The sequence below is a fragment of the Carya illinoinensis genome, chromosome 13 (genome assembly GCF_018687715.1).
Source record: "Carya illinoinensis cultivar Pawnee chromosome 13, C.illinoinensisPawnee_v1, whole genome shotgun sequence".
Taxonomy (NCBI): Eukaryota; Viridiplantae; Streptophyta; class Magnoliopsida; order Fagales; family Juglandaceae; genus Carya; species Carya illinoinensis.
The window spans coordinates 1,477,923-1,499,083 of NC_056764.1; the positions used below are offsets into that span (position 1 = coordinate 1,477,923).

The 21,161-nt window shown below is 37.5% G+C and overlaps 1 protein-coding gene across 1 annotated transcript in view; it reads right to left on the bottom strand.

The window, feature by feature from the left end:
* LOC122291806 (protein unc-13 homolog) overlaps nt 1-21,161 on the bottom strand; it is a 26,953-nt gene continuing 5,792 nt past the window's right edge. Inside the window, exons 11-28 of the mRNA XM_043099789.1 lie at nt 20,069-20,278; nt 19,461-19,562; nt 18,964-19,191; nt 17,376-17,447; nt 17,074-17,154; nt 15,119-15,301; nt 14,877-15,032; nt 13,990-14,082; nt 8,759-8,830; nt 7,770-7,887; nt 3,838-4,016; nt 2,824-2,905; nt 1,837-1,941; nt 1,644-1,750; nt 1,206-1,283; nt 1,030-1,125; nt 621-716; nt 1-427 (exon numbers count right to left, since the gene is read on the bottom strand). Of these exons, the coding sequence (XP_042955723.1) occupies nt 254-427; nt 621-716; nt 1,030-1,125; nt 1,206-1,283; nt 1,644-1,750; nt 1,837-1,941; nt 2,824-2,905; nt 3,838-4,016; nt 7,770-7,887; nt 8,759-8,830; nt 13,990-14,082; nt 14,877-15,032; nt 15,119-15,301; nt 17,074-17,154; nt 17,376-17,447; nt 18,964-19,191; nt 19,461-19,562; nt 20,069-20,278 (2,232 nt within the window). The 3' untranslated portion in view covers nt 1-253. The remainder of the gene's footprint in view (nt 428-620; nt 717-1,029; nt 1,126-1,205; nt 1,284-1,643; nt 1,751-1,836; nt 1,942-2,823; nt 2,906-3,837; nt 4,017-7,769; nt 7,888-8,758; nt 8,831-13,989; nt 14,083-14,876; nt 15,033-15,118; nt 15,302-17,073; nt 17,155-17,375; nt 17,448-18,963; nt 19,192-19,460; nt 19,563-20,068; nt 20,279-21,161) is intronic.

The window sequence follows — 21,161 nt, forward strand, 5'->3', positions numbered from 1 at the left end:
TTCCACAACTCAAGCCTGAAGCACCTATGATAGAGAAATGCCGCAATTGAATCAGTTACAGTGTACACACTACAAATCGCCATCAAACGGCACAAAAAATGAAATACAACGTACCCATACAAGAACATTTTTTTTTTTTTTGAAAAATGCATACATGAAGAGTCGTATGAATGGGATTTATTTTCACATGAGCAAGTGGCTAAAGTACACATTTATGTTACATTGGCTTTCCTTCTAGTGAAACAGGCGTTACCTAAGCTGAAGATTTAGGTATTTTGTACTGCTTCTTGAGGAATTGAGAGGCCTCTGAATCAGCCCTGTGAGCTAATATTCTCAATAGCGTCTTTGGCTCTGCTCCTAGTTTGCTTCTGCTGTCCTGCATGTCCGAGCCACTCATAGATCTCAAGTCATCGATCAGTTCTTGAGTCTGCAAACATCGAAATCGAAAACATTGTGAAGAATGAAAAGATACTCTTGGATAAAACGTCTGTTTCTACCACTCATAAGTCAATGACACCTCAAATTTGGGATAAAACGAGCACACTTCCAATGCCATGCAGCAGTCAATTATCTCTATTATTTTGATTTTCCAAGTAAGTACAAACAAAAGTGGAACTAACCCCATAGCCATGCAACTGTATTACATGCCGGACAGGTGCCAAATGATTTTCCACCACTCCTCGAGGAAGCCCATCTCCACCAGAAATGAAAAACTCCTAAGGAAAAAAAGAAAAAAAATACTCACATTGATGTGCAATAAAATCAATTTCATCTAAGAGATTTAAGAAGTCCTGTATTTGTTCATATCGTACAGCCACAGTTGATAAACCTTGTAAATAAAGCAATGAAACCTAAAAACTGAAGTTTAAAGCATTCTTCAAAAAAGTTCAAGGCCCTTCAGGAAACAACTTTGAAGTTCCCTTCTTTGCAACAAGCAAGAGATGCCCTAATGAGTATGGCCAAAAGAATTGCAAGCTTGACATTACTAGATAGAAACCTTTTTTCAACACTCAAAGGGATCTGGCATACCTTTAAGACTTCTAAATCTTCTTCCAATAGTTTTCCATCAGCCAGGGAGAAAAGTCGTGATGGGCCCCCATCTAATACAACACGAAGTAAGCCCTCCTGAAAAATAGAGTTTCAGTCATCAGAATTTCAGTATTTGAGATAGATTTGTGTGAGAAAGCATAGTTTAGGGTGCATACTAGGGATGCCTGAAGCAGACTGGTAACAATGCGATCCCTGAGGGGCTCCACAATTATATTACAAAGTCGACTAAGTTCCTGCAGCAGTTGACAACAGGCAAGCGATGATCTCAAGGTCAATTAATACAAAATTTAACCCACCCGCATGAATTTATTTCACTAAATCAGTTGAAACTAAATTAATTAGTCCTATATTTACAGGTGACTAATGGACTAGCCTGAATCAGATTCAGGAATCAACAATTAAAGCAGGTTGATGGCAATAACCATATGACTTATCAAACATTACTCAAATGTGCCATGGTAGAACAGAGGAAAGGTTGGACCTAAGTTGAAGGATTAGGTTTAAAAGTTATTATATCTGAATATGATATCAAGACTTTCTATAAAAAAGACAGGAAAAATCTGGCAAGCAGCTCCATAACAGGAAACTCATACCGCATCAAGTGGTTCAATCAGTGCTTCCAGCCTAGAAAGACCAACACGGGGTTTATATAAGTTGTCAATGAACTGGTCCCTTAAATCCCAGAAGATTATTTTAGTTCCTGCAACATGTAAAAACTAAATTGGTCACTCGCCAAGTTTTTACCGCAAGGAATTAGACAAGGGACAAAACAGGAAATTTTCTTACCAGTAAATTCACAAATCCGGTCGATAGCAGCATTTATATCTTTTCTACTCCCATCAAATGCGTCCTTTTGGATGAAACTTTTGGATTTCTCATCAATAGATTTCTCTAGATAAAAGGTTTCATAATAAGCACTAACAAAAAGTTTTTGAAATAGTTATTTTACCCTGCTCTTCCCAAAGAAAAATTATCAAGTAGATTCAATGAGTAACTATCTATATAATTGGTCAAATGTTTAACTCAAGGGTCAGTACAGTGGCCGAGAAACCAGAATCATGAAGGCGCAGGCCAGGAACCACACCTTACCCAAAAGCTAAAAAAAATAGTAATAAAATGTTTAAAAAAACATCTGAAGAGATTCAATGGCAACAGCTGCTGTAAAGGGGGGAAAGCTAAGTGACATCTTTGCATTCCCCAACAATGGCATAAATCAAGGTTCACAGTTATTTGAGAATCCCATGATTTAGGGGTTAAAAAAACCAATGGTCTTAACTTGAATAAGCCCCAATTTAGTGGTGGCTGAGGTCATATATTGATTGAAACTAATTTCAAAAGGATTCACAGGCCAGGTCGAGATTGTACTAATTTATCCATACTGGGTAAGTAGCTCTTCATCTCAAGGAAGCATTTTTTCCATAACTGGTTCTACTAAGCACACAAGCTTTTTTCTTGTGGTTCTTGTTTCATTTAGCTTTAGCAATAAAAAGTAAGGCTCGTTGTGCTTTGCAATGGTAAAACTCTTGGGTTGCCAAATGCATGATCGCAAGTTAATCATTTTATGCTAAAATATTGAACGGTAGGATGGATATCTAAGCAATGAACGAAAGAAAGCGGGAACAGCAATGAACTAAATAAAGTTAGCCACTGCAATGGGTCATTTTGGTCATATAACTTCTTCACAATGGTTGGTAGTCTAGAAAAAAAATCTACCAGCAAAGAATGTGTGCACACATACAAACAGGAAACTAATTGATAGGTTGAGATACATACTTTTCAACTTTTCACGGGGCATTTTCTTGGTCCATCTCTCCCAAATGCTATCTTCCAACTTATTCAGCTGACTAATAGCATACTGTTAATAGCACAAAAATCTGTATCAGACTATATCAAATAGTAAAGAAATCACGTGAGTAATTTTCTGTATGTAAGATGCAAGGACTTTGAAAACTAACAAAAAGTTTAAATATGATGCAAAATGTTAACAAATTACTTGTGATGGAGCGACAACATACATATGAAACTAAAGGGCTCTAACAAAGTTTCATGTTTTTATTCAAAAATATATGTCCATGTTTAACTCAATCCATCACTTACACAATCTACTACTGGTGATATAAATTTCTACTGCTGGCAATTTAAATTCTTACTAGTCCCAATTTTTTCCAACAAGTTTTGGTGGTGTAAACACAATGAAAATTCAAGCATAAAATCTCCATGCTCAGTTGGGGAATAGAATGATGTGCTTCTGTATATTGATAAACTAATAGTGAGGAAGCATGTATCTTTCTTGAAGTTTGAAATTGGTTCATGTAATTGTTTCCTAGATTTAATATACAAAAGGCAGTTACAAAGTGCTTAATCCACATAAGTAATTTGCCAACTTTTTAAGTCATTGTAAAGGAAAATCACTTCTGCCAAAAGTAATTTCCATACTAGTTCAGTTGCTCTTCTGTAAGTTGTATAAGAATGGATTCTTTTTAAACCATTATTCAGTTAAGACTATAAGTAAATTAACAAAGGAATCCATTACTATCAGTGGATCCTGTTTATGAACACCAACAATAATAAAAGTATCCATCAAGGAGACTATCATCTGCACACGATCGCAGGCCATGTGCAGTATGATAGTGCCAGACATAAAACTTCTAATTGATTTGAAAAAATCATAAAGACTAAATCACATCGGGAATTTGGAACTTGGCAGCTATAAATTCCAGAAAGGACTATGCAATTATCCAGATATTATTCATTAGAGAACAGGGAGAAAGTTCCTTTCGAACTCACATGTAGAGTATTTAACTGAACACAGAGGGTTGGTGTAGTCAAGACATTTATGTCAGTAGATCTTTTCTCATCCGTCAGCCTATGGTCAAACAATTCCTTCTTTACAAAAGCCTTTATTCCAGCTTCTTTCTTGTATCGTGTGAGGATAGGCGCAGGTGGAATCAAGTCCTCCTTGCTAGCTACATGACCAAAATCACACTTAAGGCTCATATGGATTTATGTCAAGGTGTAGGAATAGAATAAGTTACTAGCAAAACACGTGGGAAGAATGTAAATTAGACAACAGTAGAAATATATTTTTTTGATTGGCAAACAAAATTTTATTGATCATAAGAATAGGCAAGAGCCCCAGTATACGGGACATATGCAAGAGCAACACCTAAGCATGCTAGCGTATTGATACAAGGAATTCATGAAAAGCCATGCCAAGAAAATCAATTGTAATTGACCAATGGAGCAAGTATTGAAAAAGAAATTTCTAAGCTCATCGAGCACTCTTGATCTTCAAAGCTTCTTTCATTCCTCTCCCTCCAATTACTATCAACAATAGTAGAAATATAAATGACCATTTTTTTTATTTTATTAAAAGTAACATAAAAGAACATATGATGACACATTCTTCATTATTTAGGGATGGAAGAATAGGAACCACTTGTGTATGTGTAAGAGAGAGATATACAAGGCAAGCTTTTCACAAACTTATCTATCAAAGCAGTTGCCTAATAAATGAAGGAAAAACAGCAAAGAAAAGTAAACAAAGTGCTACATTGATCAGCATGGAGCCATTAGAGATAAAACATGAGCATAGCAATTACAATGGAAGGTGTAGGAAACAATAGAGCCAAAAATCAAGCATGTCATCATAGAATTTTCAGATACACCACTTACAAGCCTAAAAATTCAAACCAGGATCCCACTGTTTATTTGGTGTATATTTTCACATTCTAAATGCCATGTTATTCCTTACTACGGAGAGAGAAAACCCTAAGCAATCCAAACCCGCCGCCACCCTTCACCCACCCTAGACCGGCGAGTGACACCTCACCATCACAGACAAGGCTGAAGGGCCCCAGCGTCCTCGCTGAGGGCCATCCGGCATAGGTCTTCCCTCCGACGACTTGGACTTTCTCAAGACTCTCTCTGTCTTTCTTGGAGGCGACATTGACCGTCAAACTTGTGCTTCCATCACCGCCACCGCCACCGCCACAGATAAGACCGACAGGCTTTGGCGACCACATTGAGGGCTACGGCCCTCTGACGTCGGTCCCCCTCCAGCGACTGGGATTTGGACCTGCATTTTAATTTCGTCGGCGCACATCTAGTGTTATACCTAGTCTAATCTACATTTTATTTTCGTATAACATCTTTTTCCTTGAGATGATGAAGGTAGATGATCCTAGGAGATGATCTTTTGATTTGGAATCAAACGATGATGACGAGCGAAGTGGATTCATCTTAGATGGAAGGTGAGAGGTGGTTGAAGGTAGAATAAAAAACTTCCTTACAAAAGAGGGAAGAAATAGTTTTCACATCTCTGAACATGGTAAAGGGTTGGCTAAGTTCATGTGTCTATGTGGGACGGCAACTTCGGGGGTGGCTAAGGGGATAGAGGATTGTTTAGAACTCAACTATCATGAAGGATTCTTTGGGAAGCTAAGGATGGGTAATGGAGTTCTCATCATTCCATATCATATTAACGCAACGGGTAGCTTTCTACAACTCTCAAAATTCCGAAATGGAAGGAGAAAATGTTTGTTGGTGATTCCAGAAGGTGCAAATGGCATTGGATGGAAAGGTTTTTTGCAATCCATTTGAAGCATTACTAGGTTCAAAGCCGCTATTCTGAAGCATGCAAACATAGGGGAGTTTGTTGATGGAAAAACAGTGAGAAGGCCTTCCTCGGTCAAAGGTGCCTCATACGCTTCAATGTTGAGGTCACTGGCGGGTAATCCAGCCAAGATTAGCTCCGCAGCGGAAGGAAAGTTTAAGGTACTTGTAGGAGACAGACTGTCAGGTGACATTGGAAGAAGTGGATGGGGTCTTGTGGGCTGTCAAAGCTCAATTGATGGGAGTTATGAAGTATGTGAGAGATCTCATAATTAAAGTGGATAAGGGGCTGGACCTAGCTGTGGGTTTGGGTGGTGGGTCGAAAACGAACAAGGGAGGGCAAGGGGTAGAACCTACGGGTTTGAAGGCCTCAAGTGTGCTAGCAAAGGGCATTTCGACACCGTCACAGATAGGGTAGTTGGACATTGGCATCACTGTTCACATCGGTGTCACTCAGGATATCGGTAGCTTGTCGTCTGACTGCCCTCAGTCACCAGTTGCAAATAGGGTTGGTACTTTTTTCCAGGGTTCACTATCAATTGAAGATGAAGGTCCTTCCAAGGTCTTGAGTACTTTGGAAGAAATAGATGAGCCTCTTTTAAAAGATGAAAATGGGGTAACAGAAGTAGTGCTTCCCCTACCTATTATATGCCTCCTGAGGGAGTAGTAGGGTCTGACAAAGTGGTACTAAAAGGATCATCGGGGGGTGGAACACATACAAGCATTGTCCTCATCAATGGAGGGAATGAACCTTTAATGGTGACAGCAACAATGGACAGTAACCATATAGCTATTGAGGAGGTTCGGGATTTGAATGCAGGATATGGCGGGGAGGAAATTATGGATTTGTCGTTGGTGCCTTGTGAGGAAGAATGTCTAAGGTCAGGAGTGCAGTTGGGTACTGTGTCTGGGGATAATGTTGTTTCCCTAGTTTCTCTTACTCCGATAAATAATATAGTGGGTTCACCATCGGATTGGGTTCTGCATAAGGTTAATGAGATTCAACATATCATAGAGCTCACATGGTGGATGCGAAGACCAATTTAAAGCACTACTCATTGTGATTGAGACAGGCCACTCGCTTGAAACCAAATCAAGTTTTAAGAAAACCAAAGAGTTAAATCGTCTTTCTTGAGCAATCAACCACGACGCCATGGGTGGTAGCTCAAGTCGAGGGAAGACTAAATTGAGGGCATTATGAAGACATTCTCGTAGAGGAAGTTTAGGGTGGAGTATTAGTTTTGCGAGAAACAAGGAGTTGGGGTTGAGGTTGGGGTTGGGGAAGTGTGTTCTATTCCAATTCAAGCTTGGTGTGTTTTTGGTAGTTTTTCACGGGGTCTTTTTGGATCATTAGGAGCTCTCTAGTATGGGCTAAGTGTTTTCATGTATACGTTCAGTGTACTTGGTTACTGCTATTGATATATATATAATATTTTTACTTCTCAAAAAAATTCAAACCTGTTTGAGCTGTTGGCATTCAGCATATCACTATCTTAACTATGAATTCAATTCAGCTTGTTATGTATTAAAGGAGCCAAACTCGCAGATTCTTAGCCCCACCTTTCCCCAAGATGAGAGCCAAGGCTGAACATTATGCTGCTCAGCTTGGTTAGGCTCTAAGAATATATACATGTATACTGCCAAAAACATGTAAGACAGTTGAATAGTGTAAGATTTTTGTTAGGGTTTGAACTCATTTTCAAATATAGAAATTTACCCACCACTATCATGATTGTTTTTCTTGTTTCTTTTTCTTTAAGCTAACACAAATCCTTCAAATAAAAAACAAATCACAGGTAAATATAAATCATGTATGAGCATGGGATGGAACACTTGAACTCACCCTCAAAATCCTTGTTTATGGGAGAAGGAAATGCCAGTGGGTCCAAAGACCACTGGGTTGAAAAAAAGGGAAGGGGGGGGGGGGGGGGGGGGTGAACTTCAAAACTAAGAGGCAATTCCCTTGGACTCAAAATAAAAGACACGACACAAGATTTTGTATATTACAAGAACACTCGAATATGTATATACTAAATACACATACTCTAATTCCCAGATTCTTTTATTACAAGAACACTCAATAAGAATATATTAAACGCACATACCCAACTTGTCAATTACATGATTTGCATACACTTGAAAAGCATTGTCAATGCCACGAAATACGCTATTCAGCTCTGTAGATCTCATTGGAACTTTAAGAGTGAAAAATTGGTCAACCGTCTGCATCTCAAGGAATGAAAGAGTCAGAAAAAATGCATGCATTGTCAATGCCCTTAAAGCATTTTTTTAGCTTTGTAATTAAGGCATCCATAGAAATAACAAATAAACAAAATAACATCAAGGAAACTAATAGACAAGCTTGTTATTTTCACCCAGTGACAAATTTCAATTCTCAACTGTGAGGTTGCCAGGGTATTATGGGATGATGTCATTCAAAGATTGGACCTAGCCTGGGTTATTACTGCTAGTGTGATAGAGCTTCTTGGCAGCTGGAGGAACATTGGTGATATTCCACAAATTACAGCTTTGTGGAAGATGGTTCAATTAGTATTCTATGGTGCATTTGGAAGGAACAAATGACCAGAATTTTGAAGATAGGGAATGCTCACCAGAGGAGATTAGATTGTTCTTTGTTAATACTTTATTCCTTTGGGCTAAAGCTATTGACTTTAATGGGCTAGATTTTTATGATTTTCTTGTTTTTATTTCTTTCTCTTAACTAGGCATATCTCTTGTATACTTCATGTGTACTTGGGCCATTGCCTATTACTATTAATAAAAAAATAATAAAAGAAGAGCCACTTTGCTCAGGATTAGGAATATACCTAATTATTACTTTCTTTTTCATAAGTAGCTAGGAAGATGCCTAATTATGAATAGCATACAATCGTATAATAGAGCCTTGATGAAAGTCCAGGTAAACCAGAAACCATTTGGTAACAAAATTTAACCCAATTCCTGCTACATCCGTTGTGTTTAATTAGTATGAAACGGCAGGCATTCGGGAATTAACTTGATACAAACAGATCCTGCATGTACAATAACATATCAATTATTAAGGGTACGAAAGAACAGATAAGCATATGGGTACCTCCTCCACAATTCGATAAACTTCAACAATTGAACTCCCATGCCGCTGTTGAGGTGATATTGGCTCCCACCTCTGAAGAAGGATGCACAGTAGAATTAATCCATGTAATGCAATATCTGAATAGACGGAAGAGCAAGAAAGAAAAGGCCTTCTAAAAATTGAAACAGTAGGGAGTTTACATCAATTTCTAAGCTAAATATATTGGACTAAATACTAAAATAATCATTTATTAAATTTATTTTCTTTTTTATCTATCTATCTTATATGAATTGATCTTTACAAAAACAAACAAACAAACAAATCGTTGTCGACAGCCAGCTCAGTAAAAAATATATATAAAAAATGGATAATTATTTTTTTTTAAAGCAGAAAATGGAAAAAAATTTGAAAAAATAACCCTCCCCACGTGGGGAGGCACCCCTGTCTTCCTATGCACCACCTGTGCCGGTGGATGGTTCACCAGCCATCCCACGGTTGGGAGGACTGAAGCACCACACAATAGGCGGGCTCATAAGCCCCCCCTGTTGCGCGCTGGTTTGGGCTACCCCATAGAGGCAAGTTATTTCATTTTTTATTTTCCATTTTTAATTATTTATAATTTTTACTTATTTTTATCAGTAAGAACTTAATAATAATAATAATTATTATTATTATTATTTTAATTATTTTTACTCTTTTAGTGTGGCTCTTGTATATGTCCCGTGGACTTGGCTTCGCCTATTATCAATAAAATACATATTTACTGATAAAAAAAAATCTATTTTTACTGTTTTAATGGGACGGAAATAAAAACACAATGTGCTTTTTCATTGGGTCCTTCATGGCTTTAATGTCATGTAGCAAAACACGCTTTTTTTTTTCTTTTTTTTTTTTATAAGTAAAAATATTATATATATATATATATATTTTTATAAGAAAATATTATATATATTAATATCAATAGGAGTAAATAAGCACACTAGGCCTATAAAAGAAACACCTAGCTCATATGAGAGAGCCCCTAATGACCAATAAGCCTGTGAAAATTAGAAATCTATCTAAAATACACCAAGCCCGAATGGGAACAAAACACACCTCCCCAACCCCAACCCCAACCCGAAACCCCCTCTAAAAAGACAGCTTCATAATGCATTCACTTTAGTATTCCCTCAATTTGAACTACCTCCCTCAACGTCATAGTTGTTTGCCCAAGAAATACTCTTTAACTCCCTGGTTTTCTTAAATCTTGATTTGGTTTCAAGTGAGTGGCCCCCCTCTTATGAAAGCCCCACACACTGCTAAATCTTGTTAACCTAATGCAGAACCCAATCCGATGATGAACCCGCTATATTGTTTATAGGAGGAAGAGATACTAGGGGAACAATATTTTCCCCAGACACAGCTCCCAACTGCACTCCCGACTCTAAACATTCCTCCTCACAAGGCACCAATGACAAACCCATAATTTCCTCCCCACCATCTCTTGCATTCAAATCCCAAATCTCCTTAGCAGCTATATTGTTGATGTCTATTGTTGTTGTCATCATCGAAGGCTCCTTCACCTCCGACGTAGCTGTCATCGTTCCATTGACGAGAACATTGCTTGTAGGTGTGCCATCTCCCGAAGACCCTTTCTGTGCCACTTCATCAGACCCTACTGCTCCCTCAAGAGGCATAAAACAGATAGGGCTAGGCTCATCCCCACCTCCCATAACAAGTGATGAATCTCTACCTTCTGTTACACCCCTTTCATCTTCTGAAAGAGACTCGTCCACTTCTTCCAAAGTACTCAAAACCCTAGAAGGACCCCCATTTGCAACTGGCAATCGAGGGCAGTCAAAACCTATCTGTGACAGCATCAAGGTGCCATGTGCTTGCAAGCTTAAGGCCTTCAAACCCCCCTCGTCCGTTTTCGGCCCACCACCCAAAACCATGACTAGGTCCAGCCCCTTATCCACTTTAATCATCAAATCTCTCACATTCTCCATAACACCCGTCAATTGAGCTCTGACAGCCCATAAGACCCCCTCCACTTCTCCCACCCTCAAACATTCAACAGAGGCACACATTCCACCATGCAACACATGAGGAGCGTGATTACCCTCCACTTCTCCCAATGTCACCTGACAACGTTTGTCTCCTACAAGTGCCTTACCCTTTCCTTCTGCCGCGGAGCTACTCTCAACCGGAATACACACCAGTGACCTCAACACCAAGGCGTGCGAGACACCTTTGATCGAAAAAGGCCTTCCCACTATCTTTCCATCAACGAACACTCCTCTATTTGCATGCTCTAGATCATGGGTGTTGGACCTAGTGACACTTCGAATGGAATGCACAAAACCTTTCCATCCGATACCATTTGCGCCTTAAGGGATCACCAACAAACCTTTCCTCCTTCCATTTTGGAATTCTGAGAGTTGTAGAAACCTGCCCCTTGCATCAATATGGTGTTGAATGATGAAAGCTTCATTGCCCATCCTTAGCTCCTTGAAGAATCCATCATGACAAACGAGTTCTAAGCAATCCTCTATCCCCTTAGCAACCCATGAAACCGACAACCCACATAGACATCCTAAGTTCATGTAGCAAACACTCAGTTAGCAAACTTAGCGAGTTATATAGATGGAAAGAGATCATTGATAATTTTATCAAATCTAGGGACATTGATAAAAATTATAAACCTAAGGAGGCTTTTGCACAAAAGTGACAGCCCAGGGACTCTTTTAGTATTTTGCCCAAATATTTTTCAGTATAAATTTGTGAATGGGGTTTACAAGATTCTTTCTAAAGTGTTAGCGAATAGATTGAGTACGGCTTTGGAAAAGTTAATTTCGAAGCCACAAAACGCATTTGTCGAAGGTAGACAAATTCTAGATTCGGTATTAGGTTAGGTTTGAAAGTTTTTTCAAACACAATTCTCATCTCATCTCATCTCATTATTACTTTTTTAAATTTTCACATAAAATATAATAAACAATTCAACTTTTTCAAATCCCAAAACAATAATAATATTAAAAAATAATATTTTATTCAACTTTCATCTCAAATTAAAAATTCTCATCTCAACATCCAAACCCAACCTTAATTGCAAATGAAGTTTTGAATGGACAACTCAAATCTAGAGAACCTGGGTTACTTTGCAAATTAGACATGGATAAAGCCTATGATCACGTCAACTATGAGTTCCTGCTTTATTTACTTGCAAGATGTGCTTTTGGGGAGAAATAACAGAAATGGGTAGAGTTTTGTATCTCTACGATTCGCTTCTCTATCTTGGTGAAGGGTTCACCGGTGGGTTTCTTCGACTCCTCCCATGGTTTGAGACAGGGGGACTCACTCTCTCCTTTACTCTTTTTATTCTTCATGGAAGCTCTCAGTAAGATGATTTTGGGCCTCGTGAAATGTGGTTTTTTCTCTACAGTTTCTTAGTGGAGAATGATGATTCTAGCTCCATATTGATATTTCTCACCTGCTTCTGGCTAACGATACTCTCATCTTCTATGGAGCAAATATTGGGCATATCCAATCTTTGAGTGTTCTACTCCTTTGTTTTCAAACTGTCTCGGGTTTAAGAGTTAATCTCTCAAAGTCTAAGTTGGTACTGGTGGGGGTTGTCCCTGAAGCGGAGAATTTGGCCTCTCTTGGGATTTAAGGTCTCATCTGTACCCTTGAAGTATCTTGGCTTACCACTAGGTGCTTCCTTTAAATCAGAGAGGATTTGAAATGACATGGTTGAAAAGGTGGAGCGCAAATTGACTTCTTGGAAGAGGTTGTATTTGTCTAAAGGTGGTAGGCTCACTTTGATTAAATGTACTCTTTATAACTAGAGCCCCTCCAAGAAAGGTATATTCACAGTCACATTGTTTTACCAAGTTCTTTTTTTTGATAAGTAATATGATATTTCATTGATAAAAGGATAGGCATAGCCCAAGTACACTAGAGGTATACAAAAGCATACACCTTTTTAAGAACTAGTAACAGTTACAAGAAAATCATGAAAACTAAGCCCATTTAAATCCAACCCCATAGCCCACATAAATAGAGTCTTCCAAAAGAAACTCCTAAACTCTTCCAAGGAACGTTCATGGTCCTCAAAGAGTCTCTCATTACGTTCACTCCAAATACACCAAAGAATACAAATAGGGGCCATTTTCCAAACAGCTGCAATCTGTGGTGTCCCAGTAATACCTCTCCAGCATGCCAGAAGATCAACCACCCGGCCTGGCATCACCCATGCTATTTCCATCTTGCTGAAAAAGTAGTTCCACATGTCTCTAGCATACTCACAGTGTAAAAGTAGATGACTATGTTCCCGTGGAAGAGTATATGGCAGACGAAAACTCCTTCAAAAGCAGCTTTTTTTGTATGGACAATATCATTGGATAAGATTCTCAACACGGATAATTTAAGGAAACGTCGGTTAATGCTGTTGGATTGGTGTTGTATGTATAAGAAAAATGGTGAATCAGTAGATCATTTGCTTTTACATTGTGAGGTGGCCAGGACCATGTGGGATTTTTTTTTTTTTGTTATTGCAGGAATTGGATTGTCATGGGTCATGCCTCTTAAACTAGCGAATTTCCTAGCAAGCTGGAGAGGCCTACAAGGTAACTCACAAGTGGCAGCAATCTAGAAGAGAATGGTTCCTATTTATATATGTTGGTGTATTTGGCAAGAGAGAAATAATAGAAGTTTTGAAGATCGCAAAAGAACAATGGAGGAGTTTAAACTTTTCCTTTTTAAATTAGCATTCTCATTGGTGGGGGCCATTTTTTGTATTGGGCTAAATGTCCATGATTTTCTTCCTTCAGTTGTAAACTCTAATTAGGTACTTCTCATGTATACTCCCTGTGTACTTAGGCTTTGCCTACTTTTATGAATAAAACTTCTTGATTACCTATAAAAATATCAATATAAACATCATTTATAAGATGAAGTGGAAAAGAAGAATGCAAAGCAAAGCACCGAAGCCCCCCCTGCCCCTCCCTCAAAAACAAATTCCCCCCCGTACCTATTTAAATCTCCCCTACATTTAGCACAAGACCACACCCCACCCCCACAAGGAAAAGGGAAAAAACCAGAAGAATAGGATAACAGTAAAAGCTATAAGCATAAAATATGTACAGGACAATCTTAGAAAGAAAGAAAATGGAACTACTAAGCAACATCATGTTCATTCCACTCCCAGACAAGTGGAAGCACCAAAAGGCATAATTTGGAGATAAAATTAAATGAACTCGAGCATTTACCTCTTGTTGAATGGCCCGTTCAACCCAACCTAAAATTCTCCCGAGCTGCGAATTGACCCAGCGCATCACCAAGGTTCCGGATATAGATTCAATCTAAATGGAGATAAGAAAGTAAAGAAAATGATAATAAGGGGAAAAAACAAAAGAAAAATACAAGTATCAAGAGACAAAATTAATATATGGTACGCTGAACTAAGGCTCATCACACAATCTGCAGTTCAAGCATGCTAATACTGAATAGCATACTTGTATTTATATATATAATAGGCGCTATCTTAAACTGCAAAATGTTTAGAGTGTGCATCATCAAGTGCTACTAAAAGTATGAAAGCCATTCATCTTAATCTTTTCTTCATTTTCTATTTTGCAGTGGACTTCTATTCATGGAGGAAAACACAAGGAAGTCTATCATTCCTGAACTATGCCCAAATTGAAATGTGGATGTGCAGCATCAAAAGGTCACCTACCACCCTTCTTAAAACTTCCAAGTGTTCTTGCAAATTTCACCCTAACCAGAGGTTTGAATAACTTCAGAAAGCATGAGGAAGGGAGGGAGGGAGGGAGGGAGGCCTGAGTATTTTATTAATCTGAGGGAAGCTCACTGTTATTTTCCCTCACAATATCTCTGGTGTCCATTATTCATGTGTAGGGAAGCAAGGATAAGTCATGCAGCTCAAATATGAAGCACTGATTTTCATCCCCTCTCTCTTTGGGGTTCAGAAGCACTCGGTGGCTTGATTCATTATGTTTGAGGGTTTTAGAACTTCAGAATCAATTAATTGGAGTTGCTCTGTGCACTTCAATTGCTAAATCTTTCTCACCAGTAAAAAGGGAGCAAAATAAATAAATAAATAAATCTTCAGAGTAATTAAATTCATTGAGCTCACCTCATATGGAATTAGTTTTCTACAGTAGACCTCTGAGGTCTCCTCTTCACATGAAGACATAATAAGGGCCAGTATATACTGTTCAAGGCTATCGGCTGCCGGAAATACAGATACAACATCCTCTGTCAGATGTTCAGCACCATCAAGAAAGGGTTTCTGAAATTAAAGAGGTAAGCTTAAGAATTTATCAAGGACAAAGTATAAGTAGATGTTATTATAAATTAAGTTAAATATAAGCCTACCAACTTGTTCCTATACAGCTTATGAACAAGTGATGCTGAAACAACAGCTGCATGTGGATGCCTCTGAGAGAAAACAGGCATGAACATGGTTGAATCTTTTTTCAAAAGTTTCTTGGACTCTTCTGCAAGCAACGCCAAAGGATGTCCATGTATTGAGTCTGATTTTTCAACAGTTTGCAGCATCTGTAACAAGGAAAGATGATTATTTGGAAGAAAAAAAAATGAAACTTCATGTTCTTTATCAGAGACTGCAAAGGAAAGTATCTGCTGAACTCTGAAAATCAGTTGTGAATTTTTTATTTTTTATTTTCATGTTGGGGAACATCTCCAAGGCAGGGCCCTTCAGACCCACCCCTGCAGAGTAACCCCATGCACCGCACCCTCTGAAGTTTTCCTACATGGAACTGGTTAAATCGCTGGTTTTTCACCAGAGGGTGTGACCCCAAATGATTGTTTGCAATCATGAAGTGTTGAGCCTTGGACCTTAGAGGGAGTGATACCCCAAGACCAAGGCCTTCACCAGTTGTGAATTATATTATATGTTCATCAGCAAATACCAAAGCCTCTATAAACTAAAAGTACAAATATTAGAGTGTTAGTACAAAATTTGTGATGTAGGGTCATGGAGATGTTTCCCTTCTTGGTATATCAGCATGTTATATTATGGAGGCTAAGTTTTTTTAATCAGTAATTGAATATTTTATAAAAGATGCAGAAGGCATAGCCAATTAAAGAGGAAGATAATATATAGGCTATTCAATCGATTGATAAGTTTACTTCCGTATTCTCTTCCTTCTGCAGTGATGGCTACAAAACTGGCTCCCCCAATAATGTTGATAAACTGATACGATGATTTATAATCTCGTCAACTTGAGAAAAAGAGCTGTATACAAGTGTGTTATAAAGATATATTTGAAGGCAAATTCTCCCCTCATTTTATTAATAATGGTTCTATGGAACGAGTCCATCAGAACAGCTAAACAATGCACAGGAAGAAAGAAAATGTATGGCAAAAAAATGTAATGAATCGTGAAGGCAAGACTGCAGATTCAAAACTGAACCATATACAATTAATATTATGTGCATAAAAAATTACATTAGCACAGGAGCCAAATTATGGATCAGCTAAATATTTAGCTGGATGTTGCATTGAGATTGGTCAAGTCACTGTATTTGGCCCTCAAAAACCTCCTAATTATCACATAAGACTGGTGGTAACGTCACTATGAGGTATCAAAATTTCAAATATTCTTTTTCACTAATGTTACTCAATCCAACAGAGAGAGAGAGAGTGACCAAGATACAATAAAAACAGGACATTATAGTCTATTATTAGTGCTCAGTTTCCCAATCCAAAGGAGGCAAATTTGGAAACAAAGAAAGACTTCCCAAAATTCTATAGAAAGAAACTTATAACATGGAACCACCTCTCAAATCAGAAGATAACTGACAGCGGAAGAAGCAAAGGTGATTAAAATCTTGCTCAAGATTGTCATCAGCTTGAACTAGCAGAGTTTAGCCTGGGTTTCAAGTTTCCTTGTTTAACAAGACAGCCACAGAAGCATGGCTTGAAATCTTTTCAAACATACCTAAACAGGCAAAGCTAATCTCAGCTCAAATTTATAATAGCCATGCTAAGCATGTATGATTGGCATCAATTGGGGTTGAGCCCAAGCTTCAACAAGCAAGTAACACAGTTCTGACAGACCATTCAGGGAAGCCAGCATAGCCAACTACTCATTTGAACACATTACACCCCAAGTGCACACAGGAATACAGTATGCGTCATGTGAAACAGAAGACTTTTCTAATGGGTTAGATATGGCATAATTACAAAATCCAAAAGTCTTCGTGTATTCTTGAAAGAGATCCAGTTATAGTAAAATTATTGAAATAACAATAATGAATCTACTAAATCAGCCATAAAATTTATTAAAATCGAGTATAACACATACCCTGGAAAAAGCATTTTTGATGGATGATGATATGTACGATTCTATCTGATCTCGATCTGTGATGGAGATAGATTGCAATGCCTACAGAAGAATGAGGAGAAAAATATCAACATTCTCCAGATGATACTACACAAATGTATAATGCAGATTAAACAGCAACTTGTGACAGAATATAATGTGTTTTGCCAATTGTGAGGAAGTCATACACAACCGAAAACTTCCAAATTCAAGAAACCAGATTGATTGAAAAATTTACTTCAAGTGAAAAATGTTTGCTTAAAAAGAAAGGTTTTACATACTACCTCAGGTTCTTCCAAAAGAAGCCTTCGAGTAACCATTGCAACTGCCACTATATGCTCCATCATTGCCGATCTCTTCAAGGAACATTAGAAGTACGTGATACTGAGTTGCAAAACTACATATATGGTAACAAAAAAGGCAGAACAGTTCTCCAGACCTCATAAATGATTAAAGTGTGTCATTCACGGTACATAACATATATTTTTTTTATAAGTAATAAGAAATTTTATTAATAAGCATATTCCAGGTACACTGGAGGTATACATGTGAACACGGTACATAAAATATTCGACCAAAGCGGAGGTAAAAAACAAAGCCTAAGAGCTTGAAACTAAGATTTATTGAAAACGAGTTTTGCCATATATTACACCCTATCCTGCTCCTATCTCATTATGCTAATGTCGCAACACCCAGCAATCCACATTTTCCATTAAAAAAACAAATATCTAACCAAACTTACAAAAGTGTCAGAATCAAACAAACTCATTCCTCTATTTAGAGGACACTGAAATGACTGCATGTTTTATTATGATTATTCATGATTTTATTAACGGAAAAAATTATGTACACAGAATAGATAAATTTATCCAACACTTGCATAAATAGTTATGGATAAAAATAAAAAATAAATAAAACAAGCAACATAAAGCATATCAAAGCATATCTTTCAGTGAAAGGCAACAGAAAGCAAAAGAGACCTCAAAACTCTTTTGAAAATGAAGCTAGTCTGGAGGAGAAAAGTTGAAAACTGATTCGCTTTTTATACCTAAAAAAGGACAGATTGTGCATGCATGATTGAATGTATCCTGTACATCTAGCATGTGTTATATCATTTACTGCATGTGTATCATAAGATGAAGAGCTGTCTGATGCCAGAAAATAGTTATATACATATCATTTCACGGGATAAATGCACTGGATCAATTGTGTTGAGCACACATAAAAAACTATGGAGATTTGAATATAGAAACAGAACAATAAACGGAAGACATAAGGTGACAGTTGGCCAGAAGCAACAATAAGACATGCTACTTGAATGTGGTGAAAAGATACACCCAGAAGCAACAATAAGCCACAATAAAACAAAAAACTATGAATCAATAACGTATGAGCAAAAAGAGTAGCTCATGGAGAACATGAATGCAGTGAAAAGATAAACCCATAGTAGCTCATGCCTATTATGTAATGCATGCTAGGACCAGCCAGATGACATATCAAACTAGACATCCACATAAGTGTTAACGTATACAATTTAGGAATGTTTGGCTATTACATGTATATTTATCTCCCTGTCTTACTTATCAAAAAAAATATTTATCTCTCTGTTAATATTAGCTGTACACAATATATTTACCATGTATAGATGCTGAATATTAGGAATACTTTAGACTTTCCCTTGTATAGCATAATATCTACTTTCCTTGTAAAGCATTGGCTGATTGCCTTGATAAAATGAAATTCTTGAACCGAGATGGTCAGTTTTTCCAAAAGCTCTCTTGGTATTTCTGGTTTCCTTAGTATTTTGACAATAAGTCCCCCAATAGGATATCACTTGCTCAAAAAAAAAAGTCTACCAATAGGATATCATACCTCAGCAAAGTGCAGATGGTAATCTCCTAGCTGCTTATCAGCCCACTTCTGGATGGGTGATAAAAAGGATTGTAAGAAAGACGACTCCCGAAAACCCCCTTGTTCAACTTTGGAATGCAAACCATTCAAGTGTAACCTCTCTTGTGGACCCCGTTGTTCCTTCAATGGTATTTTCTTCAGCTGTTCCATGGCATGTCGCAAGATTCCTTGATCGCTTGTAATAACATACTGTGATCACATTAAAAAAGTAGTAAATAACAAAAATCTGAAAACAACTAACTAAATCTGTGTGGGCATTGGCCCGAGCAGTGTGTTGCATCAATGACAGCCAAAAATCACACTTTCTACAAACCAAAGAAAATCTCACTTAAAAAAACAAACCTCATAGAAAGCGTTTTCAGTGTGACAGTAAAGCAGTTTCTATCATAGAAATATTGAAAAGAAATTGCATGCTTGTTAACTTAGTAATTAAAAAGCTACTCTTATGAGTATTATACCTGACGAAATAGCACCCATGCATAGCAGGTGTAATGGATGGTCTCTGTGATTCCTAAAACACGCCAGGTCGACTTCAAGAGCTCAAGAATTTCTTCCACTTCCTGGCAACAAAGATAAGCTATAGATGGTCCATCGAGCCAATTATGAAGAGTGTAGCTACAGTGAATCATCATCAGATGTGTGTGTGCAGGCACACCTATTCTTAAAAACAATTTCTTGGAACAGAGTTACTCTTATTAACTTCCCTGTATGAAAGTTTGATAATAAATCCAAAACTTCAAAGCCTGTACGAAAATACTTTTTTTTTTTTTATATATAATTAATGCAATTCAATAAAAGCGCAAAGGGCCACAACCCACGTACAGAAGGAGTATACAAAGGAAACACCCAACTAACAGGAAGAAGAAAAAGAGCAAAAAAAGTCTAGGAAACTAAGAGATACAGAGTTGTGGTGAGATAAAAGACATCAAGTTTTTAATAAACTAGTAAACTTTACAATCAATTTTGAGCAGAAACTAACAAAAGTATATGAAGGAAATCTGAAAATTTGAAATTTGAAAGCTTCTTCTTGGTTTTCTTGTCATCACCTAGCAAAAAAGCTACTAACCTCTGTCAGCTTTCCCTCATCTAACATGTCGAAGACACTGAGAAGAAGTTTCTCATATAATCTAACATTTAGGGGATAACCATCTATCCAGTGGCATACTTCACCAGTTAAGTCACCACGAGCTGGCCTCTCAGCAAGCAGAATGGCAATCTCTCTAAGAGATCTCAAGGCTTCCGTTCGTTGAAGCTCACCCGTGGAAGGTGGAAGAGACTAAAAAGAAAAGGAAAGGAAAAGAAAATGATAAGGATCATGAGCAAAAAATGCAAAAATGGATGGAACAGTGCTGAAATGAAAACCAATTTAAGCATAAAAAATAACAAAGTCCACAAATTGACAGCATTTTTAATTACCATCTTTCTTACTCGAAGATTGGAAGGGAAATGAAAAATCCTCTAAAAATTTGATACAATGGTACGTGCATTTCTATTTAAGAAACAGTCTGGAATTTTTGGAAAATGGCATTAACCATTTTATGAGATACAAGATAAATGATATAGAGTCATTTACCTCATCAAAAGGAAAAAGAAAAAAGAGAGGCAAGGACATAGTCATTTAAGAAAACAGCCCAGGAAAAAGGAAAAAAAACAAAAAACAGAGCAACCATGCGTAGTCATTTGAGAAAAACTGCCCAAATGCTTCACAATATGGTAAAGGCTTGATGAGTTATCAAAGTACTCACAACGAGGTTGATCATCAATCTGCATAGGTAATATTGGGCCCAATCTTGAGCATCATGATTCATAAAGTCCGATGATGCACAGTTGCCATTAAACTAAAATTTATGAACAGAACAACTAACAGAAGAGAAAGTAAATATATCCATATGGTTCCCAGGGAGGAAAGCCAAAAAGAAAAGACTCTCTATTCCATTTTGTTTTTAAAAAACATCATTTGTCACTGTTCTTTAATTTCTTTCATCTTTTAAGATTTAGAAAAATTCCCCTTCCCTTCTTGGATTAGGGGTTCTTTCGGATCTAGATATAGCATATCCATGACTTTACAAACAAGCATTACGGGCCATCCAAGGAAACAAAGGTGGACAATTGAAATGGGCTGGCATTTATAGATTGATGAACAAAGGAAAAGATAGACC